This window comes from Hippopotamus amphibius, chromosome 4 (genome assembly GCF_030028045.1).
Source record: "Hippopotamus amphibius kiboko isolate mHipAmp2 chromosome 4, mHipAmp2.hap2, whole genome shotgun sequence".
NCBI lineage: Eukaryota > Metazoa > Chordata > Mammalia > Artiodactyla > Hippopotamidae > Hippopotamus > Hippopotamus amphibius.
This window is the reverse complement of record NC_080189.1, coordinates 119905409-119920305: the sequence shown is the minus strand read 5'-3', so window position 1 is coordinate 119920305 and position 14897 is coordinate 119905409. Positions and strand designations below refer to the sequence as shown.

The 14897-nt window shown below is 37.7% G+C and overlaps 1 protein-coding gene across 1 annotated transcript in view; it reads left to right on the top strand.

Annotated features, from left to right (window-relative positions):
* Positions 1 to 14897, top strand: part of CCDC7 (coiled-coil domain containing 7) — a 239592-nt gene that overhangs the window by 151019 nt on the left and 73676 nt on the right. The window contains exons 22-23 of the mRNA XM_057731790.1: positions 8163 to 8273; positions 8609 to 8740. Coding sequence (XP_057587773.1) covers positions 8163 to 8273; positions 8609 to 8740 — 243 coding nt within the window. The remainder of the gene's footprint in view (positions 1 to 8162; positions 8274 to 8608; positions 8741 to 14897) is intronic.

Below are 14897 nucleotides of genomic sequence, written 5' to 3'. Positions count from 1 at the left end.
CACCAGGAACACAGCCGCACCCATTGTCAGACAAGCAGATTAAAGTATCACTGAGCTCCACCCACCAAATCGGATTAAAGTTTTACTGAGCTCCACCCACCCAGCCCAACCCACCATCAGTCCCTCCCATCAGGAAGCACCCACGAGCCTCCTAGACAGCTTCCTCCACAAAAGGGCAGACAGCAGAATCAAGCAGCATCAGCAGTATTTCATCTTGTGGAACTGAAAATCACAGCCACAGAAAGACAGAGAAAATGAAAAGGCAAAAGACTTTGTACCAGATGAAGGGACAAGATAAAACACCAGAAAAACAACTAAATGAAGAGGAGACAGGCACTCTTCCAGAAAAAGAATTCAGAATAATGATGGTGAAGGTGATCCAGGACTTTGAAAAAAGATTGGATGCAAAGATCAAAAAGTTGCAAGAAAAGTTAACCAAAGACCTAGAAGAAATAAAGAGCAAACAAACAGAGATATGCAACACAATAAGTGAAATGAAAAATACACTAGAAGGAACCAACAGCAGATTAACTGAGGCAGAAGGACGAATAAGTGACCTGGAAGACAGAATGGTGATAATCACTGATGCAGAAAAAAATAAAGAAAAAAGAATGAAAAGAACTGAAGGCAGCCTAAGAGACCTCTGGGACAATGTTAAACACACCAACATCTGCATTATAGGGGTCCCAGAAGGAGAAGGGAGAGAGAAGGGCCTGAGAAAATACTGGAAGAGATTATAGTTGAAAGCTTCCCTAACATGGGAAAGGAAGTAGCTACCCAAGTGCAGGAAGTGCAGAGAGTCCCAGGCAGGATAAACCCAAGGAGAAACACGCCAAGACATATAGTAGTCAAATTGACAAAAATTAAAGACAGAGAAAAGTTATTAAAAGCAACAAGGGAAAAACGACAAATAACATACAAGGGAACGCCCATCAGGTTGACAGCTGATTTCTCAGCCGAAATTCTGCAAGCCAGAAGGGAGTGGCACAATATATTTAAAGTGATGAAAGGGAAGAACCTACAACCTAGAATACTCTACCCAGCAAGGATCTCATTCAGATTCGACGGAGAAATCAAAAGCTTTACAGACAAGCAACAGCTAAGAGAATTCAGCACCACCAAACCACCCCTACAACAAATGCTAAAGGAACTTCTCTAAGCGGGAAACAGAAGAGAAGGACCCACAGAAACAAAAACAAAACAATTAAGAAAATGGTAATAGGAACATACATATCGATAATTACCTTGAATGTAAATGGACTAAATGCACCAACCAAAAGACACAGACTGGCTGAATGGATACAACAACAAGACCCACATATATGCTGTCTACAAGAGACCCACTTCAGACCTAGGGACACATACAGACGGAAAGTGAGGGGATGGAAAAAGATATTCCATGCAAATGGAAATCAAAAGAAAGCTGGAGTAGCGATTCTCATATCAGATAAAATAGACTTTAAAATAAAAAATGTTACAAGAGACAAGAAAGGACACTACATAAAGATCGAGGGATCAATCCAAGAAGAAGAGATAACAATTATAAATATATATGCACCCAATATAGGAGCACCTCAATACATAAGGCAAATGCTAACGACTATGAAAGAGGAAATCAACAGGAACACAATCATAGTGGGGGACTTCAACACCCCACTTACACCAATGGACAGATCATCCAGACAGAAAATTAATAAGGAGACACAAGCTTTAAATGACACAATAAATCAGCTTGGGACATTACCTCCCAAAACAGCAGGTTACGCATTGTTTTCAAGTGCACATGGAGCATTCTCCAGGATAGATCACATTTTGGGTCATAAATCAAGCTTTGGTAAATTCAAGAAAACTGAAATCGTATCAAGCATCTTTTCTGACTACAATGCTATGAGATTAGAAATCAATTACAGGAAAAAAACTGTAAAAAACAAACACATGGAGGCTAAGCAATACACTACTAAATAACCAAGGGATCACTGAAGAAATCAACAAGGAAATCAAAAAATACCTAGAGACAAATGACAATGAAAACACAACGATCCAAAACCTATGGGATGCAGCAAAGGCAGTTCTAAGAGGGAAGTTTATAGCGATAAAATCCTACCTCAAGAAACAAGAGAAATCCCAAATAAACAATCTAACCTTACACCTAAAGAAACTAGACAAAGAAGAGCAAACAAAACCCAGAGTTAGTAGACGGAGAGAAATCATAAAGGTCAGAGCAGAAATAAATGACATAGAGACAAAGGAAACAATAGCAAAAATCAATAAAACTAAAAGCTGGTTCTTTGAGAAGATAAGTAAAATAGATAAACCTCTAGCAAGACTCATCAAGAAAAAGAGGGAGAGGACTCAAATCAATAAAATTAGAAATGAAACAGGAGAAGTTACAACGGACACTGCAGAAATAAAAAGCACCATAAGAGACTACTACAAGCAACTGTATGCCAATAAAATGGGGAACCTGGATGAAATGGACAGATTCTTAGAAAGGCATAACCTTCCAAGACTGAATCAGGAAGACATAGAAAATATGAACAGACCAATCACAAGTAATGAAATTGAAACTGTGATTAAAAATCTCCCAACAAACAAAAGTCCAGGACCAGATGGATTCACAGGTGAATTTTATCAAACATTTAGAGAAGAGCTAACACCCATCCTTCTCAAACTCTTCCAAAACATTGCAGAGGAAGGGGCACTCCCAAACTCATTTTATGAAGCCACCATCACCCTGATACCAAAACCAGACAAAGATACTACAAAAAAGAAGAAAACTACAGACCAATATCGCTGATGAATTTAGATGCAAAAATCCTCAACAAAATACTAGCCAACAGAATCCAACACCACATTAAAAGGATCATACACCATGACCAAGTGGGGTTTATCCCTGGAATGCAAGGATTCTTCAATATATGCAAATCAATCAATGTGATACACCATATTAACAAACTGAAGGATAAAAACCACATGATCATCTCAATAGATGCAGATAAAGCTTTTGACAAAATTCAACACCCATTTATGATAAAAGCTCTCCAGAAAATGGGCATAGAGGGAACCTACCTCAACATAATAAAGGCCATATATGACAAACCCACAGCAAACATCATTCTCAATGGTGAAAAACTGCAAGCATTCCCTCTAAGATCAGGAACAAGACAAGGATGTCCACTCTCACCACTACTATTCAGCATAGTTTTGGAAGTCCTTGCCACAGCAATCAGAGAAGAAAAAGAAATAAAAGGAATCCAAATTGGGAAAGAAAAAGTAAAACTGTCACTGTTCACAGATGACATGATACTATACATAGAAAATCCTAAATATGCCACCAGAAAACTACTCGAGCTAATCAATGAATTTGGCAAAGTTGCAGGATACAAAATTAACACACAGAAATCTCTTGCATTTCTGTACACCAACAATGAAAGATCAGAAAGAGAAATTAAGGAAACAATCCCATTCACCATTGCAAGAAAAAGAATAAAATACCTAGGAATAAACCTAACCAAGGAGGCAAAAGACCTGTACTCAGAAAACTATAAGACACTCATGAAAGAAATCAAAGAAGACACAAACAGATGGAGGGACATACCATGTTCTTGGATTGGAAGAATCAACATTGTGAAAATGACTATATTACCGAAAGCAATTTACAGATTCAGTGCAATCCCGATCAAATCACCAATGGCATTTTTCACAGAACTAGAACAAGAAATTTTACGATTTGTATGGAAACGCAAAAGATCCCGAATAGCCAAAGCAATCTTGAGAAGGAAAGACGGAGTTGGTGGAATCAGGCTTCCTGACTTCAGGCTATACTACAAGGCTACAGTGATCAAGATAGTATGGTACTGGCGCAAAAGCAGAAATATGGATCAATGGACCAGGATAGAAAGCCCAGAGTTAAACTATGGTCAACTAATCCATGACAAAGGAGGCAGGAATATACCGTGGAGAAAAGGCAGCCTCTTCAATAAGTGGTGCTGGGAAGACTGGACAGCTACATGTTAAAAGATTGAAATTACAACACTTCCTTAACACCATACACAAAAATAAACTCAAAATGGTTAAAGACCTAAATGTAAGGCCAGACACTATAAAACTCCTAGAGGAAAACATAGGAAGAACACTTTTCGACGTAAATAACAGCAAGATCTTTTTTGATCCACCCCCTAGAATAATGGAAATAAAAATAAACAAGTGGGACCTAATGAAACTTCAAATCTTCTGCACAGCAAAGGAAACTATAAGCAAGATGAAAAGACAACCCTCAGAATGGGAGAAAATATTCGCAAATGAATCAACAGACAAAGGATTAATCTCCACAATATATAAACAGTTTATTCAGCTCAATATCAAAAAAACAAACAACCCAATCAAAAACTGGGCAGAAGACCTAAATAGGCATTTCTCCAAAGAGGACATACGGATGGCCAAGAGGCACATGAAAAGCTGTTCAACATCACTAATTATTAGAGAAATGCAAATCAAAAGTACAATGAGGTATCACCTCACACCAGTTAGAATGGGCATCATCAGAAAATCGACACACAGTAAATGCTGGAGAGGGTGTGGAGAGAAGGGAACCCTTTTGCCCTGTTGGTGGGAATGTAAACTGATACAGCCACTATGGAGAACAGTATGGAGGTTCCTTGAAAAACTAAAAATAGAACTACCATATGACCCAGCAATCCCACTACTGGGCATATACCCAGAGAACACCATAATTCAAAAAGACACATGCACTCCAATTTTCGTTGCAGCACTATTTGCAATAGCCAGGACATGGAGGCAACCTAAATGTCCATCAACAGATGAATGGATAAAGAAGATGTGGTACATACATACAATGGAATATTACTCAGCTGTAGAAAGCAATGAAACTGGGACATTTTTAGAGACATGGATGGACCTAGAGACTGTCATACAGAGTGAAGTGAGTCAGAAAGAGAAAAACAAATATTGTATATTAACACATATATGTGGACTATAGAAAAATGGTACAAATCAACCAGTTTGCAAGGCAGAAATAGAGACACAGATGTAGAGAACAAACATATGGACACCAAGTGGGGAAAGCGGGGAGGGTTGGGGAGGGAATGAATTGGGAGATTGGGATATCAAATTGTACACTCTAAATATATGCAGTTTATTGTAAAAAATTGAAAACTAAAAAAATAAGTTTCTGAATTCTGAATGTGGAGAAAAAAATAACTCACAGTGCTTCTAAAAATAAACAAATAAATAAATAAATAAATAAAAATAAAAGACATATGCCAAAAAAAAAAAGGTGTGTTGCAACCCATTACACAAAAGGCAAACTGATGCTGATCATCTTTGTGGACAGGGATCCTGAAGGGCATGTGCAATATGAATTGCTTCATACCTATTTCTCTCTGCTTGAGCAACAGCCTCTATGGCAGTCACAGTGTCAGGTAGTGCTATTACCAAAGTTGTATACACTGTTTAGCCTGATAATTGCTTGAGTTTCCAAGTCCCCAAGGCCTTTTGCAAAGTTCAGATAATAAATCTGGGCTTCCTTAAGCACAGCCATGAGGACAGTTTTTGTTTGTTTGTTTTGCAATTCCTGAGGCCATTAATGCTGTTTTTTGTGAGACAAAACTGCTAGCAGGTAGTAGTTTGGTAGGTTTACAGTCTTCCATATGCCCCACTAAAATGGTCTTAATTGCAGTATTTTCCTTTAGGGCTTGGAGTAATGCAATGTGGTACACATATTGCTAATACACTTATAACAGTAATCCATTCAGTAGTGGTGCCACAGTAATGATACATTACACCTGTAGTCAGGCTGGTAAGCTTCAGACAGGAAATCAGAGAGTGTTATGTTTCCCCTCGGTCTCATTCCAAAAGAAATACAATTTTCCCTGATATGTACTCTGAACTTTGACCCCTTGGCATAGGACCTCACTTCCTCACTGTGAACATAGGGAAATTGGACATTACTGGTCTTGTTTTCTTTTTAACCCAAAAACTTTAGGTAAAAGTTGGTAAGACTCTATGATTCATTTTAGAATTTACTGGGAGAAGGAGAAGGATTAGCACTTCTATTAGTCATGGGATTATTACCGGGCAGACACTACAGGGCTTGCCATTTGGACCCTTAAGGCATACTACTTGGCCGTGAGTTCCTAAGTGGAGAACCTATTGACATCTTCTTTTGAGTTCCCGTTGTTTAAAAACCAAACCCAGAGGTATATTTGGGAGAGCACTACCCAAATCCTCCAGTAGTATGTGCCCAATTACCATTTTCATGTCACCTTCTAGGATGGTCTCTCTTTGTTATTTTGGCAGTACTTAGATTTTCCTTGCCCAGGAATTTGTCAGTTAAAATCTGGATTATGTCACTGACAAAAGGACCTGACTTTATGAGGAGGTTTAATTGAGCCTGATAACCAGCAGGAGTGGAACTAATGAACCTAGAGTCTTGTTAAGAATCTCATCATCCACCACTGTCACTCTCTCATTGTAGAACCAAGGGACCACCAGTGTAGTTTGCAGAGCTGCTGTCCTCTGGAAGCTCGGTCTAAACTGGTGGGCCAAAGCTGTCACAGCCCAAACAGTTTCCAGCTGAGGAAGAAGAATTTGGGTGTTCCTCTTAGCCTCCTTGATCAAACCTTCTGCTGTCAGGACACTCTGCCCACAAAGTACCACTCTTCCTCACTAACTTTAAGAAAATTACCTCCTTGAAAGCAGTGCATTCCATACTTTGCTTGCTTGAAAATTTTATGCGTTAGTAAAATTATTGGACTAGAATTAGAAAGTGTAAAAAAAAAAAGAAGAAAAAAAAGGTTACCTCCTTCACCATGCAAATGAACAACTCAAGTCCCTAAGGTCTCTTTACATCACTGGGCAAAGCAGTCCCAAGGAGTTCTATATTCATTTAATTAAAACATGAGTCTCAGTAACTTGCTGTGTTGTAGGCTGTCCATTGTTGTCTGGGACCTCATTAAAGCTGACAGCAAGTCTGGGACCTCATTAAAGCTGACAGCAATGGTTGGGTGCAACTTAGCTTGCAGAGAATGCGACAGTTTTTAATACTATCATCAGAGGACAATAGCAGCAGCCAGGGAATTGTTTCCCTAGATTTCCCAGAGGCCCTCTGTTGGATCCCTGATTTGACCCACCAGGCATTTTGGCAGCGACTAAAGAGAAGGACCTCTGCCACCCTTCTAACCCCAAAAGCTTGCATAAGCAATCTGCTAGCCCTCTCCAAGAGTGCCCCACGGCACTCCTGACACAGCACTTCCTGAGACTCATTGCTGTGGCTGGCAAAATGCATTGTTGGACCCTCAGACTCTTGCGGATAACCAGCTTGTACTTCCCAAGAAGCCTTGCAGTCTTGTCTAACACCTCTCCCAGATGCCCTGGGGGAGCTTCATGCTTTTTATTTTTCCAAAAAGGCATTGTGCTTAATGGGGCTACCCTGCTTGCCACCATATGTCACTGAGAGAGAGCTACCAGTTGTGAAGGTGATCTATAAAGATAACAAACCAAGTTGAAAGTAACAAGTCTTTATTCACTTACTGCAATAATATAAGTAAGAGTCTAAGCATGAAAGGGCACAAGCTCCACCGGTGTTTCAGCCAGTCTTTCATTTTCCCATGAAATGACATCCGGCAAACATCTCATGTGTTACTGCAGAGAAGAATGTCTCACTCTGTGTACAGATGTTTATATACTATATATATAATATATATATATATCATAATCTACCATTGTAGTGGTACTTATACTAAACCAATACCATAGCTGTAGTATATATATTAGTTTATTCAACCAGTCTCCTGTGCTTGAACATTTAGATGGTTGTAAGTGTTTTGCAATTAATGAATGATCTTCTGCAGAGGCATTTTAATTGTTTGGTCTATTATTATGTATTAATCTAAAGTATAAATAACCCATGAAACCTGAAGACCAACATAAAATATATTTGTTGCTTAGGAATATTTATGAAATAATGAGACAGCTTCAACATCATCCAATTTTAAGACAGATCTAGCATTATGCTAATTGACTCATGACTTTATAAAAATGAGAGAGAATGCTACTGTACACTTGTTATAAATTTGAAATCTAGAGATTGCACAATAGATCTGTTTTTCCATTTAGTGGACTAAATTCATCTCTTTGTGTAGGTTATTATGGAGTACCAGATAAAAATTCTACACTTGTGAATCAAGATTCAGTTTCAAAACCCCAAATGCAAGTAAAGAAACAAATAACTTCCAAAGAGGAGAGACGCAGTAGTAAGTATAATAATTAAAGGAAACTTTATTTTAAACTCATCAGAAGATCTTTTTCCTTTCGTTCATGAATGTGTATTTGAACATATATTTTAAAGAAGTAAAAATAAATGACCTCAAGTACGAATACCCTAAGATAATTAGAGAACAAAAGCAACAGTAATGATACCTTTTGGTTGGTATTTGCACAGTCAATAATTACTAAGTAACAAGACTGATTCCACACACACTCATGGAAACTATTCACGTGATTTTTCTCAGTTCACCTCTATGGAAAGAAAATCTGATTATTTGGCATTTCCAGAAGTTCCATTATACATATATATTTTTCTACTTAGCATTTCCTCTTCAAAATGAGAAAAACGACATAATTACATTTGAAAATCTACCTCCTGAGAGGAAAGGTTTATTTTCAAGAGACCAGTCTGAAACTAAGAAACTTGGAGCTATCAGACAGGAGAATCTTAATAGTAAGTAATTAAACATAAATCTTATAAATTATTTTTAGTTTTATTTAGAACACTTTTTTGTTTATAAATGTATCTTCAACTATTTGCATCTTTAGTAATTATTCCCATAGTACTTTAGATCATTATGGATGATTTATCTGTTTCTTTTATAATCACTGAATTAGATGTGTTAAATCTTATACTTTGTCGATTTTTCTATTTCTTCTTGTAGTTGTGGCAAGCTTTGGTTTATATCTTATGATAGTCTATTTATGTACATATAAATTTTAAATTGATAATATTCTTGGGAGACAGAACATTTTGTCCTAATAAAGAGACCCACTTTATCATTTTTATAGTTTGTATTTGTTTGTTTTCCTTTAAAACTACCTTATCTGCTATCAGTGTAGCTCCACAAACTTTCTTCTGGTTGGTATTTGCATGATACATTTTTTTCTTTCATGTTACTTTAATTTTCCTATGTCTTTGATTTTACTCTATCTCTTGTAAGAAACTTATAATTGTCTATAGTTTGGAGTTCAGCCTGATCTTTTAATTACCTCTCATAATCATATATAATCTAATTACTGATATTTTAAAATGTAATTCCATTATTTTCTATTCCACAATTTTTTTTTTTTTTTTAATTTATTTATTTATTTTTTTGGGTGGTACACCAGGTTCAATCACCCGTTTTTATACACATATCCCCATCTTCCCTCCCTTCCTTGACGCCCCCCCCAAGCCCCCCCCACCCTCCCCACCCCAGTCCTCAAAGGCATCTTCCATCCTCGAGTTGGACTCCCTTTGTTATACAACAACTTCCCACTGACTATTTTACAGTTGGTAGTTTATATATGTCTGTGTTACTCTCTCGCTTCTTCTCAGTTTCCCCTTCACCCCCGGCCCCCTCCCATACCTCGAGTTCTCCAGTCCATTCTCTGTATCTGCATCCTTGTTCTGGTCACTGAGTCCAACAGTACCATTTTTAGATTCCGTATATGTGAGTTAGCATACAATATTTGTCCTTCTCTTTCTGACTTACTTCACTCTGTATGACAGACTGTAGTTCTATCCACCTCATTACATATAGCTCCATCTCATCCCTTTTTATAGCTGAGTAATATTCCATTGTATATATATGCCACATCTTCTGTATCCATTCATTTGTTGATGGGCATTTAGGTTGCTTCCATGTTCTGGCTATTGTAAATAGTGCTGCAATAAACATGATGGTACAAGTTTCTTTTGGGATTATGGTTTTCTTTGGGTATATGCCCAGTAGTGGGATTACTGGATCATATGGTAGTTCTATTTGTAGTTTTTTAAGGAACCTCCAAATTGTTTTCCATAGTGGCTGTACCAATTTACAGTCCCACCAACAGTGCAGGAGAGTTCCTTTTTCTCCACACCCTCTCCAACATTTGTTGTTTCCAGACTTTGTGATGATGGCCATTCTGACTGGTGTGAGGTGATACCTCATTGTGGCTTTGACTTGCATTTCTCTGATGATTAGTGATGTGGAGCATCTTTTCATGTGTTTGTTGGCCATCTGTATGTCTTCTTTGGAGAAATGTCTATTTAGGTCTTCTGCCCATTTGTGGATTGGGTTATTTGCTTTTTTGGTGTTAAGCTTCATGAGCTGCTTGTATATTTTGGAGGTTAATCCTTTGTCCGTTGTTTCATAGGCAATTATTTTTTCCCACTCTGAGGGTTGCCTTTTAGTCTTGTTTATGGTTTCTTTTGCTGTGCAAAAGCTTTTAAGTTTCATGAGGTTCCATTCATTTATTCTTGATTTTATTTCCATGATTCTAGGAGGTGGGTCAAAAAGGATGGCGCTTTGATGGATGTCATATAGTGTTCTGCCTATGTTTTCCTCTAGGAGTTTGATAGTGTCTGGCCTTCCATGTAGGTCTTTAATCCATTTGGAGTTTACTTTTGTGTATGGTGTTAGGAAGTGTTCTAATTTCATTCTTTTGCATGTTGCTGCCCAGTTCTCCCAGCACCACTTATGGAAGAGGCTGTCTTTTTTCCATTGTATACTCGTGCCTCCTTTGTCAAAGATAAGGTGCCCATATGTGTTTGGGCTTACTTCTGAGTTCTCTATTCTATTCCATTGATCTTCCTTTCTATTTTTGTGCCAGTACCATACTGTCTTGATCACTATGGCCTTGTAGTATAGTTTGAAGTCAGGAAGCCTGATTCCACCAACTCCATTTTTCCTTCTCAAGATTGCTTTGGCTATTCGGGGTCTTTTGCGTTTCCATACAAATCGTAAGATTTCTTGCTCTAGTTCTGTGAAAAATGCCATTGGTAATTTGATCGGGATTGCATTGAATCTGTAAATTGCTTTGGGTAGTACAGACATTTTCACGATGTTGATTCTTCCAATCCAGGAACATGGTATGTCCCTCCATCTGTTTGTGTCGTCTTTGATTTCTTTCATCAATGTCTTAAAGTTTTCTGCATACAGATCTTTTGCCTCCTTAGGCAGGTTTATTCCTAGGTATTTTATTCTTTTGGTTGCAATGGTGAATGGGAGAGTTTCCTTAATTTCTCTTTCTGCTCTTCCGTTGTTAGTGTATAGGAATGCAAGGGATTTCTGTGCATTAATTTTGTATCCTGCTACTTTACTAAACTCATCAATTAGTGATAGCAGTTTTCTGGTAGAGTCTTTAGGGTTTTCTATATATAATATCATGTCATCTGCAAAGAGTGACAATTTTACTTCTTCTTTTCCAATTTGGATTCCTTGGATTTCTTTTTCTTCTCTGATTGCTGTGGCTAAAACTTCCAAAACTATGTTGAATAATAGTGGTGAGAGTGGACACCCTTGTCTTGTTCCTGTATTTAGGGGGAATTCTTCCAGTTTTTCTCCATTGAGAACAATGTTGGCTTTTGGTTTTGCATATATGGCTTTTATTATGTTGAGGTGATTTCCTTCTGTGCCCATTTTCTGGAGAGCTTTTATCATAAATGGATGTTGAACTTTGTCAAAAGCTTTTTCTGCATCTATTGAAATGATCATATGGTTTTTATCCTTCAATTTGTTGATATGATGTATCACATTGATTGATTTGCGTATATTGAAGAATCCTTGCATCCCAGGGATAAACCCCACTTGATCATGGTGTATGATTTTTTTAATGTGCTGTTGGAGTCTGTTAGCTAGTATTTTGTTGAGGATTTTTGCATCTATATTCATCAGTGATATTGGTCTATAGTTTTCTTTTTTTGTGACATCTTTGCCTGGTTTTGGTATCAGGGTGATGGTAGCCTCGTAGAATGAGTTTGGGAGTGCTCCGCCTTCTGCAATATTTTGGAAGAGTTTGAGAAGGATAGGTGTTAACTCTTCTCGAAATGTTTGATAGAATTCGCCTGTGAACCCATCTGGTCCTGGGCTTTTGTGTGTTGGGAGATTTTTAATCACTGCCTCAATTTCCGTACTTGTGATTGGTCTGTTCATGGTTTCTATTTCTTCCTGGTTCAGTCTTGGAAGATTGTATTTTTCTAAGAATGTATCCATTTCTTCCAGGTTATCCAATTTATTGGCATAGAGTTGCTTGTAGTAGTCTCTCATGATGTTTTGTATTTCTGAGGTGTCTGTTGTTACTTCTCCTTTTTCATTTCTAATTCTGTTGATTTGCATCTTCTCCCTTTTTTTCTTGATGAGTCTGGCTAATGGTTTATCAATTTTGTTAATCTTCTCAAAGAACCAGCTTTTAGTTTTATTTATTTTTCTTATGGTTACTTTTCCTTTCTTTTTCATTTATTTCTGCCCTGATCTTTATGATTTCTTTTCTTCTGCTCACTTTAGGGTTTCTTTGTTCTTCTTTCTCTAGTTGTTTGAGGTGTAAGGTTAGGTTGTTTATTCGATCATTTTCTTGTTTCTTAAGGTAGGACTGTATTGCTATAAACTTCCCCCTTAGAACTGCTTTTGCTGCATCCCATAGGTTTTGGGTTGTTGTGTTTTCATTGTCATTTGTTTCTAGATATTTTTTGATTTCCTCTTTGATTTCTTTAGTGATTCCTTGGTTGTTTAAGAGTGAATTGTTTAGCCTCCATGTGTTTGTCTTTTTTGCAATTTTTTTCCTGTAATTGATATCTAGTCTCATGGCGTTGTGGTCTGAGAAGATGCTTGATATGATTTCAATTTTCTTGAATTTGCCGAGGTTTGATTTGTGACCCAAGATGTGATCTATCCTGGAAAATGTTCCGTGTGCACTTGAGAAGAACGTGTAGTCTGTCGTTTTTGGATGGAATGTCCTATAAATATCAATTAAGTCGAGATAGTCTAATGTGTCATTTAAAGCTTGTGTGTCTTTATTTATATTCTGTTTGGATGATCTGTCCATTGATGTAAGTGGGGTGTTCAAGTCTCCCACTATTATTGTGTTCCTGTCGATGTCCCCTTTTATAGCTGTTAGCATTTGCCTTATGTATTGAGGTGCTCCTATATTGGGGGCATAGATATTTACCATTGTGATATGTTCTTCTTGGATGGATCCCTTGATCATTATGTAGTGTCCTTCCTTGTCTCTTTTAATAGTCTTTACTTTCAAGTCTAATTTGTCTGATATGAGTATTGCTACTCCAGCTTTCTTTTGACTTCCATTTGCATGGAATATCTTTTTCCATCCCTTTACTTTCAGTCTATATGTATCCCTTGGTCTGAAGTGGGTTTCTTGTAGGCAGCATATAGAAGGGTCTTGTTTTTGTATCCATTCAGCCAGTCTGTGTCTTTTGGTTGGAGCATTTAGTCCATTTACATTTAAAGTGATTATTGACATGTGTGTTCCAATTACCATTTTCTTAATTGTTTTGAGTTTGTATTTGTAGGTGTTTTCCTTTTCTTGTGTTTCCTACTTAGAGAAGTTCCTTTAGCACTTGTTGTAAGGCTGGTTTGGTGGTGCTGAATTCTCTTAACTTTTGCTTGTCTGGAAAGCTTTTGATTTCTCCCTCAAATCTGAATGAGATTCTTGCTGGGTAGAGTATTCTTGGCTGTAGGTTTCTCTCTTTCAGGACTTTCAGGATATCCTGCCATTCCCTTCTGGCCTGCAGAGTTTCTGTGGAAAGGTCAGCTGTTATCCTGATGGGTTTTCCCTTATATGTTGTTTGTTGCTTTTCTCTTGCTGCTTTTAATATTTTTTCTTTGTGTTTAATTGTCATTAGTTTGATTAATATGTGTCTTGGTGTATTTCTCCTTGGGTTTATTCTGTATGGGACTCTCTGTGCTTCTTGGACTTGGTGAATTATTTCCTTTCCCATGTTGGGGAAGTTTTCCACTATAACCTCTTCAAATATTTTCTCAGACCCTTTCTTGTTTTCTTCTTCTTCTGGGATGCCTATAATTCGAATGTTGGTACGCTTAATGTTATCAGTGACGTCTCTGAGACTGTCTTTTAATCTTTTTATTCTTTTTTCTTTTTCCTGCTCTGTGGCAGTTATTTCCCCCATTTTATCTTCCAATTCACTTATTCGTTCTTCTGCCTCAGTCATTCTGCTGGTTATAGCATCTAGAGTATTTTTAATTTCAGTTATTTTGTTATCCATTGCTGTTTGTTTTTCTGAGTTCTTATGAACTGTTTCTTGTACTTTCTCTATTTTGTTATCGAGATTTTGTATCATTTTTACTATCATTACTCTAAATTCCTTTTCAGGCATTTTTCCTATTTCCTCCTCATTTATTTGGTCTTGTGGGTTTTTTTCTTGCTCCTTTGCCTGCATGGTGTTTCTTTGTTTCCTCATGGTTGTCCAAACTTTTGGGGTTGCTTGTCCTTGGGTTTTTTGCGTTATTCTGTGACCAGCAGAGGTTCCTTTATTGTTTGTCTGTAAGCCTTGGTGTGTGGGGAGGGAGAGGGTACAACAGTGGCTCCTTCTCCTGGGGGGCAGTGAGCAGTGGCGCACTGATGTCTCAGTCAGGCTTGGAGATGCCTGTTGCAGAGGGCGCCGGTGGCTCAGGCGTAAACAGAAAGTCTTAGAGTTGGGCCTCTCTCGGGGGTTTTTTTTCTTTTCTTTTTTTTTTTTTTTTTCTCTCGGCAGCCTCCCTGCTGCTGGCGTTGCAAGGGGTTTTAATCTAGCCCCACCCGAGTGCCTGAGGGTACATTTTTTTCTTTCATGTTACTTTAATTTTCCTATGTCTTTGATTTTACTCTATCTCTTGTAAGAAACTTATAAT